At 53.1% G+C, this 22983-nt stretch overlaps 1 protein-coding gene across 7 annotated transcripts in view; it reads left to right on the top strand.

Moving 5' to 3' along the window:
- Positions 1-4306: 4306 nt before the first annotated feature.
- LTO1 (LTO1 maturation factor of ABCE1) overlaps positions 4307-22983 on the top strand; it is a 44388-nt gene continuing 25711 nt past the window's right edge. For 2 of the 7 annotated variants that reach the window (XR_004300702.1, XM_032414552.1), the window contains exons 1-3: positions 4307-4529; positions 5822-5927; positions 7304-7374. Coding sequence is in view for 6 of the 7 variants with exons in the window: in XM_032414552.1 (XP_032270443.1) it covers positions 4423-4529; positions 5822-5927; positions 7304-7374 (284 nt within the window). In the remaining variant the exon portion in view is untranslated. Of the gene's footprint in view, positions 4530-5821; positions 5928-7303; positions 7375-10295; positions 10414-10721; positions 15005-21877; positions 21996-22983 lie in introns of those variants that run through there. The other 5 variants (XM_032414551.1, XM_032414549.1, XM_032414550.1 and 2 more) reach the window with 5 other exon arrangements.

The raw sequence follows: 22983 nt of genomic DNA, 5'->3' as shown, positions 1-22983 counted from the left end.
CTCCCCTGAGACCAACCGAGCACTACAGAACTCTGGTGGGGCCTACTTGCCCAGACTCACCTTTTCTCCTTCTTGCATTTGGAAGCACTGATTAGGTCCCTGTGGGTCCCAGGGCAGTCAGGACCATGGAGTGATTAGGAGCTTGGGGGCGCTGGGGTCACAGGCTCTGGCCCAAATCTCAGAGCTTGTCCTAGGGGTGGAGGTTGACCCCTGCTGGCTGGGGCCCTTATGTGGGTGTGAGTGCTCCAAGAAGCCTCGTGGTCACCGGTCACAGCACCAGACCCTCAGTCCCCCCACAGGTCTCCTACCGTTTGGCTGCAAGAGATTCCTGAGCAGGCGGGTAGAAAATGACCCTCCTAGGAAGGCACACTGGTCCAGCCACCGTGGACAACAGGATGGAGGTTCCTCCTCAAAAAGTTACAAATACAGCTACCTTGTTATCTAGTAATCCCACTACTGGGTGTTTACCCCCAAAATACAAAAACACCAATTCAAAGGGATACATGCACCCCGATGTTTATAGCAGCATTATCTACAATAGCCAAATTATGGAAGCAGCCCAAGTGTCCATTGATTGATGAATGGATAAAGAAGAGGTGGTATATATACACAATGGAATATTCCTCAGCCTTCGGAAAGAATGAAATCTTGCCATTTGCAGGGCGCCTGGGTGGCTCAGTTGGTTAAGTGTCTGCCTTCGGCTCAGGTCATGATCCCAGGGTCCTGATGGAGCCCCACATCGGGCTCCCTGCTCAGCAAGGGAGCCTGCTTCTCCCTCTCCTCCCGGCTTGTGCTCTCTCGCTATCTCTGTCACTATCTCTCTCTCTCAAATAAATAAATAAAATCTTAAAAAAAAAAGATTTTGAAATCACTTCTTTTTTTTTCTTCTGATTACAAAAGGCACTTTTGCTCCATGACTAAAAGAAAAATCAAACACAGAAACACCTACAGGAGAAGAGAAAGATTACTTATAATCTCATCAGTCCATTAGCCAGAAATGAGCACTCCAGCTCCGTAGCTAAGGACAGAATTAATCTGCAACAGGATAGGGCTCCTACCCTTGCAGATTATTTTTAAACATATATCAAAACTGGTTGAGAGACCCGCAGTTTTCTTCTTTAACCACCATGGGAACAAATGACACTTTTTTTTTTTTTTTTTTTAAGATTTTGTTTATTTATTTGACACAGAGAAATAGCGAGAGAGGAAACACAAGCAGGGGGAGCGGGAGAGGGAGAAGCAGGCTTCCCACTGAGCAGGGAGCCCGATGCGGGGCTTGATTCCAGGACCCTGGGATCATGACCTGAGCCAAAGGCAGACGCTTAATGACTGAGCCACCCAGGCGCCCCGACACATTTTGTTTTTAACTCACTAATACAATGGATGTGATTCCGGATTAGCAGTATAGATCTACATGTTCAGGTTTGGTTTGGTTAGTTTTGCAGGCTGCCGAGTATTTTGTGGCAGGTACATGTAGAATGTAAAAAAAGATCAATTCCAGTAAATGAATACTTTCCAATGAACTTTGAGGAATTTCATTTTTCACTTTAGTGATATCGATTTGGTTCTCTTTGAACTTGAACAAGAATATGTGAAACATTACAATTTTTCGAAGTGTATTCTATTTCATACGGTAGATTCCTAGGAGTTGATTATATCATCCCCTTTATACCTTTTGTTATAAATTAAGTATTTAATAATAGTGTATTGAAGTCATTAGAATAAATACAATCAAGGCAGCTTTCAGAGATCCTAAATATGGAAGCTCTATACCTTTGAAAACCTTTTTAGTTTTCGTTGTACCTATCCAAATTTATCATTTCTTTTTTTTTTTTTAAGATTTTATTTATTTATTTATTTTGACAGAAAGAGAGGGAACACAAGCAGGGGGAGTGGGAGACAGAGAAGCATGCTTCCCGCTGAGCAGAGCCCGACGTGGGGCTCCATCCCAGGACCTGGATCATGACTGAGCCGAAGGCAGACGCTTAACAACTGAGCCACCCAGGTGCCCCCAAATTTATCATTTCTTATTCCATTCAATTAAATGCAGAAATTTCAGTTCCTAAGATCTCTGCATAAGCAAATATCAGAATGTTTTCTCAAAAAACTAAGATAACAAGGAGAAATACTAATTCAGAGTTTTTCTACCTACTTTTTAATGAATTCAGTTGCTAAAAAGGACACTGAATTTGAAACTTATTTAAGGATTTTGAAATAAATTATATTTGTATGTTCAAATTCCCTTTCTCTACCCTGGAGGCTCTCTTTTTAAAGTCTGATTCCCTATTTGAAAATGAAGCAATTTGTGAACAAGTATTACAGATCCAAGGTAACACAACCAATCTTTTATCCTTTAATGTTAAAACAATCTGGGTTCAAGACAGTATTTTAGGAACATAACCATGGAACATATGGGGGAAAGATCTCTCCAAAGCTTTATTTTCAAAACAATAGTTTGAATGAATAGTGTTGATTTTTGTTACACATGTAATCTTTCAAAATTTTGCACAATTATTGAAAGTTTGAAATTAAAACTCATACTCTCTTATATACATCTTTATTTTTATTTTTTTTTAAAGATTTTATTTATTTATTTGAGACAGTGAGAGCACAAGTGGGAGGGAGGAGCAGACTCCCCGCTGAGCAGGGAGCCAGAGGACGATGCAGGGCTCATCCCAGGACCCGGGGATCATGACCTGAGCTGAAGGCAGACACTTAACTGACTGAGCCACCCAGACACCCCTGTATATGTCTTTATATCCATGGGTTTTATCCTATACTGGTCTGTTTCTCCACCACATACTCTTTTCCCATGCCGAAAGATGTAGCTTGTTTCATTTTCTTTCAGCTGATGAGGTTTATGTCTAAAAAATCTATTTTATATATGTAATAATGAGAGAACCATTCCCTTATTTGGGACATTTTTGTAATACAATGTTAACTTTCATTAACTCATTAATAGGCGGGGATAACGGTATAACATTGTACATATATTATTATTTTTATGTGAAAATTCAAAGGGAAAAATGTAACAAAATTAGCAAAAATTAATTGGTGGCAGGGCTCCTGGGTGGTGCAGTTGGTTAAGCATCAGGCTCTTCTTTGTTTCAGTTCATGTCATGGTCTTGGGGTCCTGGGATGGAGCCCCTCATCTGCTCTGTGCTGAGCACTAAGTGGGTTTGGGATTCTCTCTCCCTCTCCCTCTGCCCCACCCCTGCACGCATGTGCTCTCTCACACACACTCTCTCTCTAATAAATACATACATTTTTTAAAGAAATATACCTGATCTTTAAAAAAAAATTAGTTGGTGGCCAGAGTGGTGGGAAAGCAGATTTGTTTGCTTGTTTTGCTCTTTTTCCTACATCCCAAAAGTTTTGTGATTTTATCTGCTGATGAAAAAAAAACCCACCTAAAAATGAAAAGATATTTAATGAACAAAATATACAAAGTCTATTTAATTTCATCTTCTAAAAAAAAAAAGTTTTATGGGGCTTTTTTATGCTCCTAACTAAAGTTCATTGTGCAAACATGGACTACTACTACTCAGAAAAAAATATAAAAGAGGACATTTAAAAATTAATGTAATTCCAAAATCTAGATCTAGTCACTGTGGACATTTTGGTGTATTTTTATTCTTTTTACAAGCGTAATCGTTTAATGTAGTTGGGCTTGGAGGATGCGTAGACTTTTTTTCCTTGAACATCAGGAGCATTTTCCATGATCTTACTTTCGCCTCAAACATGATTTTTGGCGGCTGCTGGAGTCCTCGGGGTGCACGCGCAGCGAACATCAGAGTAAGTCCTGGAGGTGAAGTTCCAAGGTCACGGGCACAGACACCCCCTTCTCCACTCTGCCTGCCTGACCGGTGAATCCCGCACTCAAGCCTTTGGCCCATCTCTTCGCCCCTGTTAGGATGCACTCATTGCTTATCCTTTTTGGTAAGTTCTTTATAAACCAGACACATGATTCCCTTAGTTGTAGTATTTAGGACAAACACACCTCCAGATTGCTCCTTGGCTTTTAATGTTATCACCACTTTGGGCATGCGCGAGTTTGCATTTTCACGTAGTAAAATACATTGGTTTTCCCTTCGAGATTTCCTCCAGGCTCTTCTTGTGGAAAAACTGCATCCGCACGCTCACCTGGATGTCCCACGTAGCCTTTTAAGCCTTTTTTTGGCAAAGATTAAGTCTCGACTTCGCCGACCCCGCCCCCGGCGCGCATGCGTCCGGGCCCCCGCGGCGCCGGCTGGGCCCTCGCGCGCGCCGTCCTTACCCGGCCTGCCCCGCGCCGCCGCCCCCGGAAGTGGCCTCGCCTCCGCAGACGCGGTGAGTGAGCGCTCGAGCCTCGCGGGTGGCGGTGGCCGTGCGGGGCGGCGGAGCCCGAAGGGCGGGGCGAGCCGGGCCGGGCGGGGAGCCGCCATGGCCGGGAGTCAAGACATGTTCGACGCCATCGTGATGGCGGACGAGAGGTGGGTGGTGGGGCCGGGCCAGCGTCTTCCCTCGGCTGCGGAGGCAGCGCGGGCCTGGTGAGCCGCGGGCGCGGGCGCGGGCGTCGGGTGGGGGGCGTCCTGGGCCAGCGACGGCCGCGGACGCGTGTGGGGCCGAGGTGCTGTGGCCGCTGCTTTACTTCTCGGCGGCGCGCCACGTGCCCAGCTGCTCCCCCAGACCCGCCTCCCGGTCCGGGCGGCCCCGAGCATCTGCTGGGCCTGATGACTGTCTTCCTCTGGGGACGCCCGGTACTTGGGTGGGACGGACCTTTGCCATCTGGGCGCTGCCCCTTTTCCTTGTTCCTTAGTGGTGGGACATACGGCAGCATTCATGGGCATGCTGATAAATGTGTCAGACGTCGTCCCTCTCCCTCCGGAGCCCCTGGGGGGTGCCCAGCGCTGTGACGGTGGGGACCCACGAGTTGCTTTGTGGCCATCTTCCAGTGCCCGGCCCACTTGAGACATCAGTAGACGTCAGTCCTGAAAGAGAGCGAACATTTAACCGTCAGCCGCTGACATTTATTTAGAGCTTTGTGCGAACCCAACAGTGAGCTCAGTGTTGTCTCCCCGTTGACTATTTTAGCCTCTTTGTGGATTAGATCCTATTCTTCACCGTGTTTTACAGATGAGGAGGCAAGATCACTCCCCAGGGTCACATAGCCAATAAGTGGGAGCATACACTGCCTCACTGGGGACTCCCGCAAACTTCTGTTTTTGGTGATTGCGGGTTAAGATGGTCCCACTTCCACTGTTGAGCCCTCAAAGTCCCAGCCGTTCCTCTACGCTGGGCACGCTGCCTTCGTATATTTTGTGGTGATCTGATGGCATTTCTCCCTTCTGGTGTACTGAGTTGTGATGGAAAGCCCTGTGTATGCGGCAGAGAGTTTTGAAGCACTTGACGTAGCGTGTGGCTTAGACGCCCAGAACTTTGGCTCGCTAACCTGGCTGCACACTAGAGTCACCTAGGGGGTTTCAAAAACTAGATTCCTGGGCCTTCCTCCAGACTCACTGAGTAGTATCGGGGGCGAGGCCCTTGGATTTGTGTCTTTAAAACTTTCCTCTGTGTTTCTGGTATCTTACCAGGTTTGGGATTCACGAATTTGGCCAGAGGCAGATTGGGCTTCGTGAGGTGTGGTGACTTGCTGGCAGAGACTGAGGGGGTAGAGCTGGGATCGTGGCCTATGACTTAAATTCGATACTCTTTCTGCTATACTGTGTCTTGTCTTGCTGAGTCTGGGTAATATGGGAGAGAAAATTCCTGGAAAAATTTTCTTCCAGGAAATACACTCTTTTCTCCTATTTCTTTGATCAAGCTTGCTTCTCCATCGCAGGTTTCACGGGGAAGGATATCAGGAAGGCTATGAAGAAGGCAACAGTTTGGGTATAATCGAAGGAAGACAGTATGGCACGTTACATGGAGCCAAAATTGGATCTGAGGTGAGTGGGACCCCCCGCCCTTGTTTTTAGAAATGAATCCTTTTCACTCATAGTTTATAGTTTACTGTGATGATCAGTATGGTAGAGCCAGAACTGGAGGCCTATTTAAACGGCGGTGGACTAGAGAATGTGGATGGAGCAACATTCTTCATCCAGAAGGACAGAGCATGTTGGTGCGCGAGCACGCCTCGTCTCTGCGCTCCACAGATACTGTGATTTTTACAGATGGAAGGTCTGTGCACTCCCGTGCCAGGCAGGCCTGTCAGCACCATTTTTTCCAGCAGTATTTGCTCACTTCTTGTGTCTGTGTCACACTTCGGGAATTCTTGCATTTCAAACCTTTTCATTATTATATTCGCTTCGGTGATCAGTAATCACTGATTATGACTCGCTGAGAGTCTGATGAGGGTTAGTGTTTTTTAGCAATAAAGTATTTTTTACTGAAGGTGTGTACATTATTTTGTAGACGTATTGCTGTTGCACCCGTGGTAGAGTAGAGTGTGGTGTAAACATAACTTTCCTATGCGCTGGGAAACCAAGCAGTTCACTGTCGCGGTGGTCCGGAACCGAACCCGTGTCTCTCTGAGGTGTGCCTGCGTAAGGAGGAGGAAGTGGTACGGTCTGGGGAATGAGAAAGCCGGTCCTCGGCCACCTCAGTTTACACCAGCGTATCATGGTGCTTCCGCCACCTGAATCCTTACCCTGTGTCACCCTTTCCCATTGAAGTCCTCTGAAATCCATAGTCGTCTTCTCTTCTGCCCTTTGCCCTCGCTGGGCCCTCGCTGGGCCCTCGCTATGGAGGACCGGCTCTGAATGACCGCCTGTGGCAGTCAGGATCACCACAAACTGTGTGGGCCTCCGACAACACGCTGGGCTGGCTGGTTCTGGCTCCGGGCCGCACGGTGCTGGAGTCCTGCCTGCAGCCATGGGAAGGCTCGCCTGGGGCTGGGAGGGCCACTTCTGAGATGGCTTACTCACACAGCTGCTCTTGCTGCGTGGACCTCTCCATAGGGCTGCTGGAGTGGCCTCATGACGCTTGGGTCAGTGATGCAAGACAGGAAGGCAGGAGTGACGTCGTCTGCTATGCCTAAATTCAGAAGCCATGCACGGGGCCACCCCGCTGCAGTCAGGGGGGACCACACAGGACATGCAGACCCAGGGGCGGGGCCAGCGGCACCTTCTGGGAGGCTGCTGCCCCACTGAAGGCTCGGCCACCTGACTTCTGTGGTCTCGTGCCCAGCAGGTGCTTCCAGAACCGCAGCGTAAGAAGCACCACTGCCCTTCCTCCCCACCTTTAGTTTCGAGAGCTTGATAATTAGATACAGTGTAGCTTGTTGCTTATTAATTTCACGCTTAACTGTTTTGTGAATTCACAGATTGGGTGCTATCAAGGCTTTGCTTTTGCTTGGAGATGTCTCCTGCACAGTTGTACCACTGAGAAAGACAGGTAAAGTTTAAGACTTCTTTCTTTTTCATTGTGTGGAGCAGGAGTGTGGTTCCATAGCTTACTCTGACTTGGGGCAATTCGTGCCTCAGTTTTCCTCATCTGTCACGTGGAGAAAATAGACCAAACTTGAATGTTGTCACATATTCACAGGAAATCGTAACTAGCGCAGAGCTCATTTTCGGTGTCTGGTGAACACGCGTTATTACTTGTCGAGCCTTCTTGGAGTCCTCTGCCTTTTCCCTGCAAGCATCAGAGCACCAAGTGGATTTTAGATCCCCTGCCAGTAAAATAATGTTGAAGTGGATTCTGTCTTCTTGTTTATCTTTCCTCGGAACTTCTAATAAACGCAGTACGGTAACCTTGGTATGAGTAGGGTTGAAAATGGTGACTCTGTTGTCACTAGGTTTTTAGTGCAGCCAACGAGGTGTGCTAGTGAGATGAGGTGGTGTGTTTAACACGTGTTTGGTTCTTGGAGGCACTGAGTAAATGCTAGCTATTTTTCGGATCATTTGTAGTCTTTTTAAACTGTTATCGCCATGTGCTACCCGCTGAAGACCCCGGGACCCTGTTGCACATCTGTCTTCATTCTTAACCTGGGAACGAACCCTGAGGTGAAAGGCACGGGTGGCCTGGCTGTCCCGCTGCTCCTGGGAGCCCAGAGTCCGCTTCGGCTGGTGCCCTGCCTCCTGATGTCTGCTGCCTTCGCCTGGCCTGGGAGGGGCCCAAGGAGAGTGGATGACAGCAGGGAAGGTGGCAGTCCCCTGTCCGAGTGACTCGTCTTACTTGAAATATTTTGAATTTCTAAAATTTGGGCGCCTCTCTATTCGAATATGAGGACAAGGGTGCTCACAGCTGACTGTGGGTGATGCTGAGATGGCCTGCCCTACCCCGATGGAGTCCCTGGGCCGCTCTGGCGGCACGAGTTGCTGGCAGTGGACCAGATGTATACGGGAGCCGAGGCGCACCCGGGGTGGGGATGGTCCTCTGAGGACTGCGAGAGCGGTTGGGATGGCGCTTGGCGACTTGGGGCGCCACTGGGTGGCAGTCAAAGCTGAGCTTGGCTCTCTTCTCCGCTCCTCTCCGCTCCGCTCTGCGCTCCAGTCCGCCAGAGGACGAGCAAGGCCGTCCTTGGAGCTCTCCCTCAGCCTTCCCTTCTCCGTGACTCCGACATGTGCCGGCTCCTGGAGGAGTGCCGTACCCTGCGCGGAGGGTCGCACACCCAGGGGCTGCCGCCCCGGCCCCCCGAGCAGGGGCCCCCTAATTTCTTAAAGCCACGCACCCTGTCTGTCTCAGCTGGTCGGCTGGGGGCTGGCAGAAGCCGTCCAGCGCGCCTCGCTGCCGCCCCTTCCCCACCAGCGCAGCTCGAGGGCCTCCTTGAAACGCAACCTAGAAGCCTGTCTCCTAGGGCTGTGGATCACGGTTTTTTGCATTCTTATGTTAGTACAGTTTTTAAATAATGGTGGAAGGCTGATAGAGGATCTTCTGTTTCTTTACGTTCCAAGTAAGGGAAAAGCCCTATCTGCGTTATCATTCAGTAAAATAAGGGGCTTTTAACGCCAGAGAAACCACGGAAGGCGGTATCTCAGACTGAAGGATGGGGCTTTATATCAGACGACCGTGGCTTCCTGATGGACTCGGAGGTGCCCCCCGCCCAGCAGCCTGGTGGGGCCGTGTGCAGGCCAGCGTTTGGCCAGGGCTGAGCTCGAGCTCTGCCGTGTTGTTGGATCAGCCGGGAGCGGGCACACCCCCCTGACACGCACCGACTTTGACGGTGTGACGGGCTGGGTGTGTTTCGAGTAGCTTCACTGACCAGAGAAGAGTAAGTTGCTACTTGCCTAGTTAAAAGTGGCTGGCATTCTTATCACGCTGGAATACAGCCGTTTCCCACATGTTGGCATTGGCCTTCCATCGCCCTGGAAACCGAGTGCTTTGTTGCTTTAATTTACTTCCTTTTGACCTTTTACAGTTTGTATTAGGTAGCCATCTCGTTCTCATAAACCGACTTGCCATCGGCAGACTTCCTCGTGTACCTAAAAACAGCAGTTATGAGCAGGTACTTAGGAGATGTTGGTTGCTTTTGACTCATTCTGGGGAAGAGTTCTGTTGAATTCCCATTAATCAAATACCTAGCATCCTCTGACACTCAGATGACCCAGTGTGGTCTAGGGGAGGGTGCTTGTCAGGATCACTGTGCATTTCCCAGATGTGCACATCTGGGAATGGTCTCCCCCACCCCCAGGTGTGAGCCCTGGTATCCAGGGTCCCATGGAAGCCAGGAGACTTCACGCTTACTGAACACCTACCCTGTGCTAGGTTTTGGGCTTTACGGAGGTTACTTCTCTTGAAAGCTGTGAGGTGGCTGTTAAATGTGCATGTTACAGAGAAGTTAAATACCCGAGGGCCTGGGAGCCACCTCGCCTCCCAGCAGAGCTTTGCCTTCCTGGGAGAGGGAACTGGACCCAGATACCAGACACTGATTCTTGCCCTTTGGAGGGAGGGGCTTGCTGGTCTACCTGCCGCTGAACTCCCCAAGGCTGTGAGCGTGACATTTCTGGGCCCCAGAAAATCCCAGGCCTACAACAGGCTAGATTGTGTCCCAGCGCTCTTTTCTTGCCTGGTTTTGTCTGTTCCCACGTCTGTGACCTAGGGGAGGTCGGCGGGTTGCCTCAGTCGCTTGCTCCCTGGCTGGGATACAGGTATATCCATAAGCTTGATATGCACTTGATGTTGAGTGCAGGGTGTGGGCAAGGGCACGTTGCTAGGTAAATAAATATTGAGTGTAGTGAGAAAATTATTCCGGCTTCTGGACTCAGGCATGCTGAGCACGCCCATTGCTTTCAAGTAAGTGATCAGTGTCGTCGTCACAAAGCAGAGCCCACTGTGTACAAAGGACTAAAAGTTTTTATTTCTGTGCTTTACAGCAAAAAGATGAAGGCCTTAGAATCGTTGATTGGAATGATTGAGAAGTTCCCTTACGATGACCCTACTTATGATAAACTTCACGAGGACTTAGACAAAATTAGAGGGAAATTTAAACAGGTTTGTCCACTGCATGTCTCTCTTTGATAGGAGTGCCTTTCTCCGAGCCAGCCCTGTGCGGTCCCGGGTGCTCACGTCGCTCGTGGTCTCGGGGCTGCTTGTGCCCTGTGCGCGGTCCACAGAAGCACATCGTGTTTGTGTTTCTATATGAGAAAACTGAAGTCGGTCTAGAGAATGAACAGTCATTAGAACTTCAGGGGTTGTGTAGACACGAAAAGCTGCAGGTAGAGAGAAAGTTTTGTTCTAATTTGTGAGTAGAAATATATAAGATTTAAAAAAAATACATCTTTTTTCTTCTGTGTTTTCAGCTTTGTTCATTACTAAATGTTCAGCCGGACTTTAAAATTAGTGCGGAAGGTTCTGGACTTTCATTTTGAGGATGACAGATGAACAAAGACGAAACATCAAGGAACAGATGTCCGTATGTTAAGTGTTTAAAAATGTGATTCAAGGCAAAACAATGATGGAGTATTCATTGTTCTGTGGGGAGGGTTCCAGTTTGGCCGGTGAAAGGGCTTCCTTCTCCCTGGGGGCTGCCTGTGTCGCCTGGGTGCCCCCTGTGGCCCCTCCACACAGGCTCAGCCTTTGTTGGGCCCTGTCTGCTCTGCAGTCTGAGTGAGTCCCTGCCAGAGCCCTCGTGAGGCCGCTCGCTCCTGGTCCAGGGTTGCTGGCCTGTGGTCCCCTCCAGCTGGGCAGGCCTGGCCGGTTCTAGACCGGGGGTTGCTCTGGCTAGGATTACCCCCCGAGCTTGGACTTGGCACTCAGAAGAGCAGTTTTTTAGGAACTGAGAGCACCAGGGTTGATGTGACGTGAGTTGGAGGCAGTGTGCCAGGGCTGACATTCACTGACCCTGAGGATGTGCCAGTGCTGGGCGCTGGGCTTCCCTGTTCTGTGTAATCCCTTCAGTGTTCCCACTTTACAGATGAGGAAACCGAGGCCCGCGGGGACTGCCCAGTCCAAGGGATCAGCAGCAGAGCTCGGACTCCGATCCTGCGCCTGCCTGTCACCGCCATCTTGTGCTGCCTACCCTGGAACGCGCAGTCACGGCCACGGAGTGGGTCGCTGCTCTCAGGCCCAGGGTGCGCGGGTCCCCACTGTGCTCCGTGGAGCCACGGGGAGTCACTGTGGCCAGGTGACACGGCATCTGGCTGAGAGGGGCTTCAGAGGGAGCCTGGACATACTCTTTGCAGTGTTTCCAGATGGGGGTGGGGCTTTGCAGCATTAAAATGGTTAAGGCGGGAAATACTTTAGGCTAAAGACTGAATGTTGGGCTGCTGCCATCTCTGCAGAGTTTGGGAGCCGTGTGTTGAGGACACTGTGTATTTCCTGTAACATGACTTCTCTTCTGCCCGTACTTCGCAGGCATCTGTATCCACAGGGAGGTACTGGGGGCTGTAGGAGGTTCCGTCAGTGGTTCTTGAGCATCTCTCTGCCCGTCCCCTTGCGCACCCTCCAGGGGGGCGCCCCCAGCATCTCTGGCAGGTCCCGCCTGCTCCCGTCCGAGGCAGCGTGTCTGAAAGTCATGCGTGAGACGAATAAAGGGGTAACCGGGAATCTGTTCCAGTTTTTAACATCATCCTGGATCGTCTTAGCGGTTGTTGCCATGCTGCCCAAGCTAGTGGTCCTGAGAGCCCGCCGGGTGGTCCTGAGAGCCCACCGGGAGACTCAGGGCTGGGGGCCCCGCAGGAGTGGGTGCAGGTGTTTGCTTCCCTCTCGTCCGGTTCCCTGGGCCAGTGTGCTGAGGGAGAGACCGGGGCTTGACCCTGCCATGCCGCCGCTGGCGTGTGAGTCCCCGAGCACGGCCCTGGCCTCGGCCGCCCGAGCTCCCGGGAGCTGGCGTGCTCACGGCCGTAGCCAGCGCCTGCCCACGGCCCGATCCCGCGGCCACCGAGGCCAGCAGCCGACCTCCCTCGCCGGTGGGATGGGCCAGGGGGTGGGGAGGGGGCGACTGTGGTGGTTTTCCTTCGTGGATTGTTGTGTTTTCTAAGTTCTCTATTGTGGTAATTACTTTTACAAGTGGAGAGAAAAATAAATAGCCAGTTTTAAAGCAAAAGGCTGTCTGTGGGAGCATTTATAATGTGATATCCAGCAAATTCATTCCTTACTCCAGGGTATCTGGGATCCAGGTCCGAGGGCAGGCGTGCATTGAGTGGGCCAGACTGCTGCTTCCTGTTACGTTTCTGTCCACGCGTCTCATTAAAACATGTTGTAGACACAGTTCCTGCGAGAGAATGGTGCCCCGTGATGAACGGTAGAGGAGGGGTTCGTTTCTCCTCAAGGACCCTGGCTCAGCCACCTGTCAGCAGTTGTAACTGATCCCTCCTGCCCAGACTCCCTCTCTGTCCCCCACAGTCTCGGCCTCCCGTTCCGGGGTTTCGTGTGAGCCGCAGGCAGCCACGGGAGGTGGAGCTGCCTCCTGATCTCCTTCAGGTCTCTCCGGACACCAGGCTTGACCTGTTCCTTCCTGGATTCGGTTTCCAGGAACCTCTGGTCGCCCCGACAGACCCCGATTACGGCACAAACAGGGCACCTTAACGCTTCCTTTGCTCTGTCCCGGGTGATGCCATCTGCATTGAGGGGTCAGGTGTGAGCATGGCTCTTCCTGGCCGAAGAGATGGTAGTGGAAGTCTCCTGAGGGCCTCTGGGAAAGGTTAGGTCACTCTGGAGAGAGATCTTACCTATTTTGGAAGTTGTCCCATGGAATTACTTGTCCCATGGAGGTGACACCTGGGCTTACTATAGGCAGCTGAGCCCTGGCTCTGGATGAAGCCACACCTGGGCACGTGTAGCAGAGCACTGGAGAGAACCTGGCCCTGGTGACCTTGAGCAGCTGACAGCCAGCCCCTGAGCTGCTTTGCTTTTGGACTTCATGTTACACGAGCTGATGAATGTCTTACTCTAGTTCAAGGCTGTTTGGGGGGGTTTCTGTCGTTCGCAGGCAAGGTATCCTGCTTGCTCTCCCCTATCCCATCCGATCCTGTCCTGTGTACCTACTTCTCTTGGATGTTGACCTTTGTCCAGGTTGGCCTTGAGTTTGGGAGCTCTCTGGTGTGGGTTTTGTTCCTTTCTGATGGAACAAAAACATTGGTTTCCCAGAGCTTTGGCCTGCTCTCTCCTTCCTGCTGGAAACTCCCAGCATATTCTGTGCCACTGTTGGTCCACTCAGGCCACCATAACAGACACGACAGATGAGGCTCACTCAGCAGACAAGTACCCTCTCCTGGTCCTGGAGGCCAAAGCCCGAGGTCCAGGCGCGGGCGGGGCAGGGTCCTCCCGAGGCCTCTCTCCTCGTGTGTGGACGGCCATGCTCTCCCTGTGTCCTCACGGGATTGTCCCACCGTGTGGGTCTGTGTCCTGTAAGGACCCCAGTCACACTGGATCAGGGCCCACTCTGGTGACCTCATGTTACCTTGATCATCTCTTTAAAGACCCCCATCTCCAGATACGGTGACGTTATGAGGTGCTGGGGGTCAGGATTTCGACATTGGAATTTTGGGGACACAGCCCGTAGCCACCCTGAGCGGCTGCTGGGAAAGAATGTTGACCTAGGACTTAGGAGAGGAGAAAACATTTCACCTGGAGCTGCTTCATCGAATTCTGGAATGTGAGTCATCGGGACCAAGGGCAGTCTGTGTACAGGCCAAACTGTCCTAGGAGAGGGCCACGGTTTACTTTTTATTTCATATGCACCATGATTTTTCTCCAGCCAGGGTGAGAAAAGGATTTGGAGGCACTTGGGGAGCCTGTAAGTGGTGTGTTCAGAATGAGGGAAGGGGAAGGTGGGCAGGGAGGGCTTCCTAGAGGAGGTACCCTTCACCCCACTGCTTTGTGAGCTCTCATGTGACCTCAGCCCCACAGACCATTTCCCATCCTATCTGAGAACAGCAGTGTAATTTGGAGAGATCGAAAACTGTAATTACCCTGTGAGGTCCTCCTAATTCCTACAGTAATCCCAGTCCTGAATGAATGAAGTGGGGAGCTGGTCTTTGACTCAGGAAACTGAAGTCACCAAGCAGGGATGGTTGACCAGAGACAAGTGGGCACAGTGTCCCAATTCCTACAGGATCGGAGTCCTGTAGTTGAGGGCCCTGCCACGGAAGGCTGGATGGCTTGTCCAAGTCCACGTGATTAAGTGGCCCAGCTGGGGCTTTGCAGACTCCTTGTCCGAGAAGGAAAGTCACTCCTAACTCTTCGGGGACTTCTAACTCCTTTCTGATTAAAATCGTCCTTCCTTGGCATCAAGGTCCTTGCTGGTCTGTCCCTTGGGGGCCCTGCGGAGACAGCACTTTGGCCACGTCTCTCTAGGGCCCTGTAGCAGATCAGCTGGGCCTTGGGTGGCGGGGCTAGAGGTTCTGTCTTGGGTGGTACCCAAGCATGACCCTGTTTCCGCTGCTCGAGAGTGATGTGCTGGGGAGCGCAAGTGCCCTGGAAACGCTCGCTCACTGAAGCCTTAGTGATGGGTTGGTTCCATCTTTTATACAGGATTCACTGAGCACCTGCTGTTCCCTGTGGGGGAGTGCCCCTGGAATGGCGGGGTGCTCACTGAACCCCCTGAAATTTCACCTGTTTCAGGTTGAATTGTCCCCCCCCCCCCAAAAAAAAGCCATGTTGCAGAGCTAGCCCCTGGTACCTGTGAATGCGACCTCATTCAGAAGTAGGGTCTTTGCCGATGTGATTTAGGCGTAAGTTAAGATGGGTCGTACTTGCGTGGGGGAGCGTGACTGTCCTCGTAAGGAGAGGAGACACATACAGGGAGGGGCTGCCATGCGAAGGCAGAGGCGCAGGCAGGGCTGAGATGGGAGTGATGCAGCTCTAAGCCAGCAGCCCCTGGAGGCTGGGAGAGCGTGGCCCTGCCCACACCTTGATTTCAGACTTCCAGCCTCCAGAACTCAGCCCCATCATTTATATTGGGGATTATATCGTTAAATCTGGAAAAGGTAGAAAACACATGTACGTTGTTATAGTTAAGAATCTTTGAGCACCAAACAACAGGAAGCCCATATCAATGGACTTAAACAGGAGGACAGTAATTGTCTCCTGGAACAAAAGGGGGGATCTCCCTTCAGGAGAGGCTTGATCCAGCAGCTTGTCCAGAGAGCTGGTACCTTCTTTCTGCTCTGCTGCAGGACTGGCCTCAAGCTCAGAGTCCACCCTGTGGCCCACAGCAGCCCCGTCAGGGTGGTGGAAGAGCCACACCGGTCCCCGGAGTCCTGAGGAAGAGAGGGGAAGGCTCTCTTTTTTTCAGAAGCCTCAGAAAATGTCTCTCCCTGTCTCGTTGGCTCTGTTAGATTTCACATTCACCCTTGAGCCTGCCACCCTTGAACCCTGCCACCCGGGGTGGGGGGCGGATGTGCTGTTGGGTTTGAGCCTGTCAGCGCGTGTCCTGGAGCTGGGGATGGGGTCATTCCCACCCAAGCAAGCCACAGAGCAGAACGGTCAGCACCAGGCAGGGGATTGGGGCTGGCACGAAGAACAAGAACTGTCTGCTTCATGAGCCCAAAGAGGGAAGGAAGTATGGCCTTGCCCCTGCCACCCGGAGAGCCTCTTCTTCCACACCTGGATGACGCATGGGGTGATGCTGGCCTTTATTGAGGAGTGACTGTGTCGGGCGCCGTGCTAAGTAACGCACACACTCGGGCCGTGTAGCCCTCACCCCAAAAAGCGCTCACTGAACTGAGGTTACTGAGCCCCTGTTCTGGGCTGGGTCAGGTCAGAGAGTCCGAGCATCAGACAACGCCCTGCCCTCCTCCGAGCCTCCGTTCTCGTAGACACAATTATCCCCATTTTTCAGATGAGAAAATCGAGGCGCAGAGAGGTAAAGACACACAGCTGGAAGGTGGCGGGGCCGAGATCCAACCCCTGGGTCTTTTCCTCCAAAACACGTATGTGTGCTGCGTGCACGTATGTGTGTGTGAGCTTGCTTTCTACATGACAGTCGGTCACCTCACACATCCGCTGCCAGTGGGCCTGGCTGTCCTTCTCCAGGCCCACTGACCAAGACACTGGCCTGACTTCAGGGACTGCTGACTTGAAGCCTTGGACATTGGTGGACCTGACCTCGCCCCCTGGGCCTTCTGGCAAAGCTGGGCCCCAAGTGCATGCACTTGCCTTTGGGTGAAAAGAGCCACATGAAGGCTTCGTCCATTTTACTTATTTATTTATTTATTGAATTAAAAAAATGTTTTTTAAAAATTTTATTTATTTATTTGAAAGACAAAACAGAGCACGAGCCGGGGTGGGGGGAGGATGAGGGGCAGAGGGACAAGCAGCCATGCCGATGGATAGGAGGACAGGCTCCAGACACAAATCTGGCCCTGGGCCCGGCCCCAGCAGTTTCCTGGCTGTGTGATCCTGGCCCAGTTACTGTCCCCTCTCTGGGCCCTGGTTTCCTCATCTACCACAGGAGGCTGAAACTGCCACCCTCAGCCCCCCTGCGGCCTACTGCCCATTTGGGCACACAAGGCCCGACTGGCACGCGGCTGCGCTCATTCGTTTACTGTCATCCGGGGCTGCTTTTGCTCCAGGGCGCAGTTGAGCAGGACGGAGACCCTGTGGCCAGCAGAGCCTCGGTCCCCCGCTCTAACCCTTTCTGTAGAATCTGCCCGCCCTTGGCCTAGAAGGCGGAGATTGCAGCCATGAGAACCCAGGGCCCACTCACCAGGTGGTTTCAGGATTTAGGGGGAGACTGTGTGTTGGGCCCTGAGCACAATGCCCGGTCCACCGTTCGTGCTCGGTGAGCGGGGGCTGTGACTCTCCTGAGCTGGATGAGGACAAGAGCTCCAGGGGCCGGGGACTGGGACGCTCAGCTCAGAGGGAGGCCATGTGGAGACAGCCGCCTGTCTCCACCGCCTGTAGCCGAAAAGGAAAAGGATGGGTGGCCCCGGCCTTCTCTGAGAGGCTCAAGGCCGACTGAAGCGCCCTCAGGAGGGCTCCGTATTCCTCTCCCCCACCCTCCTTGCGTGCCCCTGTGAGTGGCCGTGACAATGCCCCGGATGTGGGCCCCAAGGCCCAGGCCGGAGCTGCCCGCCCACCGTCCGCTGGCTATTGTCTGCCTCGGGCCTCAGTGTGGCTCAGGGCTGGGGGCCGGCGGGCCAGGGGGCTGTGGGAACGGATTAGAAGCCCTGGGCTGCGGCCCCCTCTGCACAAACTCCTGATCAAAGGCATTCCTGGGATGACAGAGCCTTGTGTGCTGCGGAGGCCTGTCCAGCGCGCGGGCGCACACCCCACGCCGCCAGCCCGCTGGGCACATGTGTCCCTCTCGAGCCCATGCTGCGGTGCCCGCCGCTGGGAGTGGCCTGTGGGGTGACTGTCCCCAGCCAAACGCAGAGCCAAGGTGTGCGGGCAGCGAGGCTTCCAGGAGGCCCCGGGGGCCACAGGCTCAGATGAGTTCTGGGAGCCTGACATGGCGGCTGTGGCCGTGGCCCCTAGGAGCCCGGCAGTGCCCACCTCTGCCGATCTGACCCACCTTCAGCTCAGCACCGTGTCCTCATGACGCGGGGGTCTGCCCACCGCACCCTGGGTCAGGCAGGGCTGCCCCTCTGCAGCTCACAAAGCAAGCTGGGCCTGGCTCGTGGGCCCAGGGATGCTGCCCTTTCCATTCTGGTCCCGTTCGCACTTCTGAACACCTACCATTTGCCAGGCTGGGAACAGGGCCGCAGAGAAGGAACAGCAAGGCACCTGTCCTCCAGGGCTCGTAGCCCAGAGTGGGGAGCACCCAGCTATCGTGATTCCTGGACCTCCCAGAGCCACCTGCCAGGGCCAGGGGTGGGAACGCCTGCAGGGGGCCCCCGAGGGGAGGGGGGGCACTTCAGGCACAGAACTGGAGGCAGGAAGTAGTTTGGTGTGCCTGTACTCCCGTGGGTGCAGACTCGGGGCTGCAGAGCCTGAGGCTGGGGGAGCACGAGCGAGGGGGGAGAGGTGAGGGGAGGGGAGCGGTGGGGGGAAGATGGGTGGGGGTGGACAGGGCTGAAGGGGAGAGCTGGCTCAGGTGTCATGGATGACACTGGAAGAGTGGATGGAGCTGGAAGGAGCCAGAGGCCCCTGAGGGTTTGGGCACAGGTGGTTGGGAGGTAGGGCAGGCCCAGGGGAGGCGGTGGGGCCCAGCGAGGACAGGCTTTCGGGCTTGGGAGAGGGGCAGCAGGGGTGACTTCATCCCAGAAGTCCCTCAAAGGCCATTTGTTTTCTCTCTCAGATGCTTGGGGCAGCCAGACCTCCCACCAGGGGACAGGGTGGGTGCTTTGCCAGGTCAGGCCTACAGAGTCCTTTCCTGGGATCTTCCAGAAAGACCCGAGGCGGGGTTTGGGGGACTCCAGAGCCCTCCTCCCCACTGCCCTCTGCACTGCACGGGGGCTCCGGCTCTCCCCCCCAACCATGCCTCTCTGCCTTTCCACTGAACCCGCGGACCAGTTCTGCAGGCCTGGCTCCCCCACTTGCTCACCCCGATTTCTGCTTGAACCTGATGCAGTGAGATTGTTACCTCTGCTCCCCTGAAACCGCTCCTCAGGATACCCCTGGCTTGCCCCTGGGGCTGGGTGCCTCCCCTGGCTCTGACCGCCCCTCGGTCTGCTGTGTCAGAGGCCCCTTCGGTGTACCTGCCTGGCGTGGGGCTGCTGTGGGGAAAGAAGCAATCCCAGTCCCAGCGCACCCACGCTGCTCCCAGGCGCCCCAGTGCGTAGCCCATGTGGAGGCTTCCCGCTGGGAGGAGGGGCACCCTGTGGAGCAGGGCTGTATACAGCAGGGGCCTCATAAAGGCCCCAGCAAATTGACCTGACAAGGAGTGATATCCTTGGCATGTGACCCGGCTTCTCTTCTGGGCACTCACCACCCGACAGCCCGGGGAGTGGGGGGCGTTGAAGACACGCTGGGGACCCCAGACTCTGGGAAGAGGCCCAGGCCCCGTGGAGCTGGCCTTGAGGCCTGCTGCTGCCTTCCCTGTCCACTCCCCACCTTGGGCTGGAAACGAGGCCGGCCACGTGCATCTGAAGCCGAGGCGGACGTCACAGGTGTCCGCTAGGTCTCCCAGGTCACTGGGTCCGTGTGAAAGGCCACCGGACTGAAGCCCAAACATGCGCTCTGCTGTCCTCCCCAAGCTGGGGGTGCCTCGGGGACCGGGACCGTGATTCACCAAGAGCAAACAGCAAGTTTGCGCCAGAGGGTTAGGGAAAGCTGGCTTGTTTATTTTCCTATCTGCAAATAGCCTGGGGGGGGGGGCGGTGCTGGGGAGACGTGGGCTGGGAGCTGATCCTGATCTCACCACTCAGGTGGTAGGAGCCGCCTCTGCAAGGCGTCCTGACCTCTTCCCAGCCCTTCCCCCATTTCCTCGAAGCTGAGAGCATCACATACTCCCTCTGGATCCCAGGGGACCTCTGGCAATGTGAGGAGCCATTTTCAGTGACAGTGAAACAACCAGAGACCGTCCTGTCATCTGGTGAACGGAGGCCAGGGGTGCGGCTCAACGCCTCACAGCGCACAGGACAGCTCCCCGCGACGGAGAAGGACCTGGCCCCAAACGTCGGCAGTGCCAAGGCGGGCATCCCCGGCTGCCTGCCATCCCCCCAGCCCAGGACCCAGCAGCTCGGGCCCTGCTCCTCCGCCCCGCGCCCCAGGAAACAGGCAGGCACCGTACTGGGGTTTTACCAATTTTATTTCTAGACTTCTCACGTTTGTCTTGTTTTCTGCTGGAAACGTGCCAGTCACATGTCTGTGCCGCAGTGCGCGACCAACACACACAGACCAAAAGCGCCCACCCACCAGAGACCCTCGCAGACTTGCTGGTCACAGCACAGGCTCCGCTGTGCTCCCCAGACCTGCCACCGGCCTTTGGCCTTTGAGCACACACAATGTTCAGCCCCCCACCCCCCCCGAGGACAGACCGTCCCTCAAGGACCCCGTTTGGTTCAGACAGAGATGCCGCAGCCAGACGGATGAGGTAAGCAGAAGCAGTGTTCCTGCAGGGGCGGGGCGGGGCGGGGCCAGGGCCTGCCAATGGCCAGGGAGCACCCAGGCTGACCCAGCTGGGGGCAGGGGCCGCCCGTGGTGCAAATCCTTTTGGTTCGGCAGCGTGCTAGGCGACTCGGGTACACAGCACTGTTAGCTGGCTTCACTGAGATCTGGAGTCTTTTTTAAATTAGCATTATGCTGCAATGAAGAGAACAAACAGAACACTAGTACGTAACGACAGATGCAACACCCGGAACTTCCACCAAGTCCAGAAGTGATTCCGCTCATCCCGAGTGCCTGAGTCCTGCAGCACTGCCGCGGCACGTGACGACACACTTGTTACAATAATAATAATATAATAATGCAACTTTCATAGCTACACGTAAAGAACAATACGGCTGTAAGAACTAGGACGGTGGCACGTCCCAGTCGGGTGGACAGCCCAGGGTTACAGGCGCAGGGAGAAGGAAGCGGTCGCGGCCCCAGGGACGCCAGGCTGCGTGCTCGCTCGCGGCCCGGAGCCCACCCCACCAGGCCCATTTCGTGATCCCGGTCCGCGTGTCCTCGGGAGCAGGAGGCCGCGGGTCAGGAGCCTGACCGCCTGGTCTACACATGGCTAAGAGAAGCATGAGGTATCGTGAAACAGGAACCTTTTTGGAATAGAGCAGTAAATCACATTAAGTCAAAATTGATCACATAAAAAAAAAAAAATCTACAAAAAAAAAAAGGCATCCTTAATACATTTTTCTATGAGAAAATTAAAACTAGAACATGGCAGTATATGACATTGTAAAACAAAAACAAAAAAACTGATCTTCCAATAGCAGCAAAACAATGTGAAAGAGATACAGAAAAGCGATGTGAATCGGTTTCCAAACTGTGCTGGGAAGTCATCGGTAGCAGCGAATCGGGAAACTGAGCCGCAGCCTGCCCGCCACGTGGTCTCGCCGTCGGCCCTCCGCACGCCCGCACGCCCCTCTGCGTCCCCGCCAAGCACCAGCCCTGTGCTCTCGCCGCCTTCGACTCTCCCTACATAGTCATTACAAAAAGGTACATAGCCAAGATGTGCAAATTGTCTATTGGTTGCTAAAATTTTTTCAAAAGGAGGGGACAGGGGACAAGAATATGTTGGGGCTGAACTTGTTTTTGGGTACCCTAACTTTCTGTGGAACTCCGAGGCCTCTCAGATGGGGTTCCCATTTGGGAAACCGCCAAGACGGGCTGAATCAGCCAAATCCATGCTCTCTGTGTTGTTCCTCAGGATCTTTTTCTCTCTCCTATGAAAAAAGACCTAACTTTGACAAACTATGAAACCTGCAACATCAAAGGCAAAAAAGTGTGTGTGTGTGTGTGGGTGTGTGGGTGGGTGTAAATCAAGGGGAGATTGCATTACTTTATAAATCATACTGGCCTTATGAACATCCTCTGCAATCCTCTGCAATAAATATTCTTTTTAGCCTTAACTATAAATTATATATTTTAGTGTTTAAAAACCTTCCTAACCCTTAAACTACGTGTTCTCTAGGTCAACCTTTAAAGGCCCCCTATGCTTTCAAACACCAGTTGGCACCAAGGACTCCCGAACTTCCACTGCTCTACAGAGAAAGGAATGCATCATCCTGGCAATGTAAGAATGCACTTCTTGACCGGAAGCTCGCCTTCAAGAACGTCCCCTTCCGCTAACTCCTTAAGTGACATGCACTTGCCTCGTCATCCTGTCTGCACACAAAGACGGGAATATTCCCAAACCATTCCATTAAGAAACTGCCCCCCCACCCGCCCTCCACACACAACAGAAGCAAGAGAGATTCCCTATAACCACTGGATTGAAAGTGCTTTGAAATGGAATGGTTCTAGAATATTGAGAAGGAAAAAAGAAAAAAAAAGGAGCTGTGGATTTCACCTGGATGTGAGCAGGCTGCAGGTCTGTGGGGGTGAAAAACCAGCATCTCATCAACAGGCAACTACAAAAATAGGAAGATTATAAAAATAGAATATATTACGTCGCTATGGCGGGTTCTCTTTACCAGCAGCGCGGGCCGGGAGTCGGAGCTGGTTTTCCGTGTCCGCTGTGCCGCCAGCCGGGGCCCCGGCCACCTGCTCCGGGTCGGGCCGCGGGCGGAAAGAGGGCCAGCACGCGACCACGCTGAGCTCTACGCTACGCTAACTGAGGTTACATCAGCCACGGACAGGTGAAGAGGTTACACGCCTATCTACGGAATAAAATAAAACACGCGCGAAGGACTGATAAAGTGACTACATGCACGAGCAAGCGAGATGCAGGGTACCTAGGACCGCCTTAAAGCCGCGCTCCTCGGGGACGGCACGCGAGTGCGTTTGCTACCTAAAATCCTGTCTACTCCAAAAATGGTTGGTTGGCTTTTTTCTAGTTTTTAAAATGTTTTTATGCTTTTTTTTTCCGTTTTGTTTTAAACACATAAAGAATCAAATCTAATCCTCCCCTGCAGACTCGTTCCTTGTGTTAATGCCTATCCTTAACAACACAGAGACACAAACACATCCATATAAAATCTAGTTGATTATGGGGTATAAGATCCTCTATTTTTGTAGCAAACCTCCCCCCACCCCCCAGCTCAGGGTTATGCAAATACTATTTCTTTTTTCTCTCCT

Source organism: Phoca vitulina, unplaced genomic scaffold (assembly GCF_004348235.1).
Source record: "Phoca vitulina isolate PV1807 unplaced genomic scaffold, GSC_HSeal_1.0 scaffold16, whole genome shotgun sequence".
Classification (NCBI taxonomy): Eukaryota; Metazoa; Chordata; class Mammalia; order Carnivora; family Phocidae; genus Phoca; species Phoca vitulina.
The sequence above is the reverse complement of the archived record's forward strand: the minus strand, read 5'-3'. Positions and strand labels throughout refer to the sequence as shown.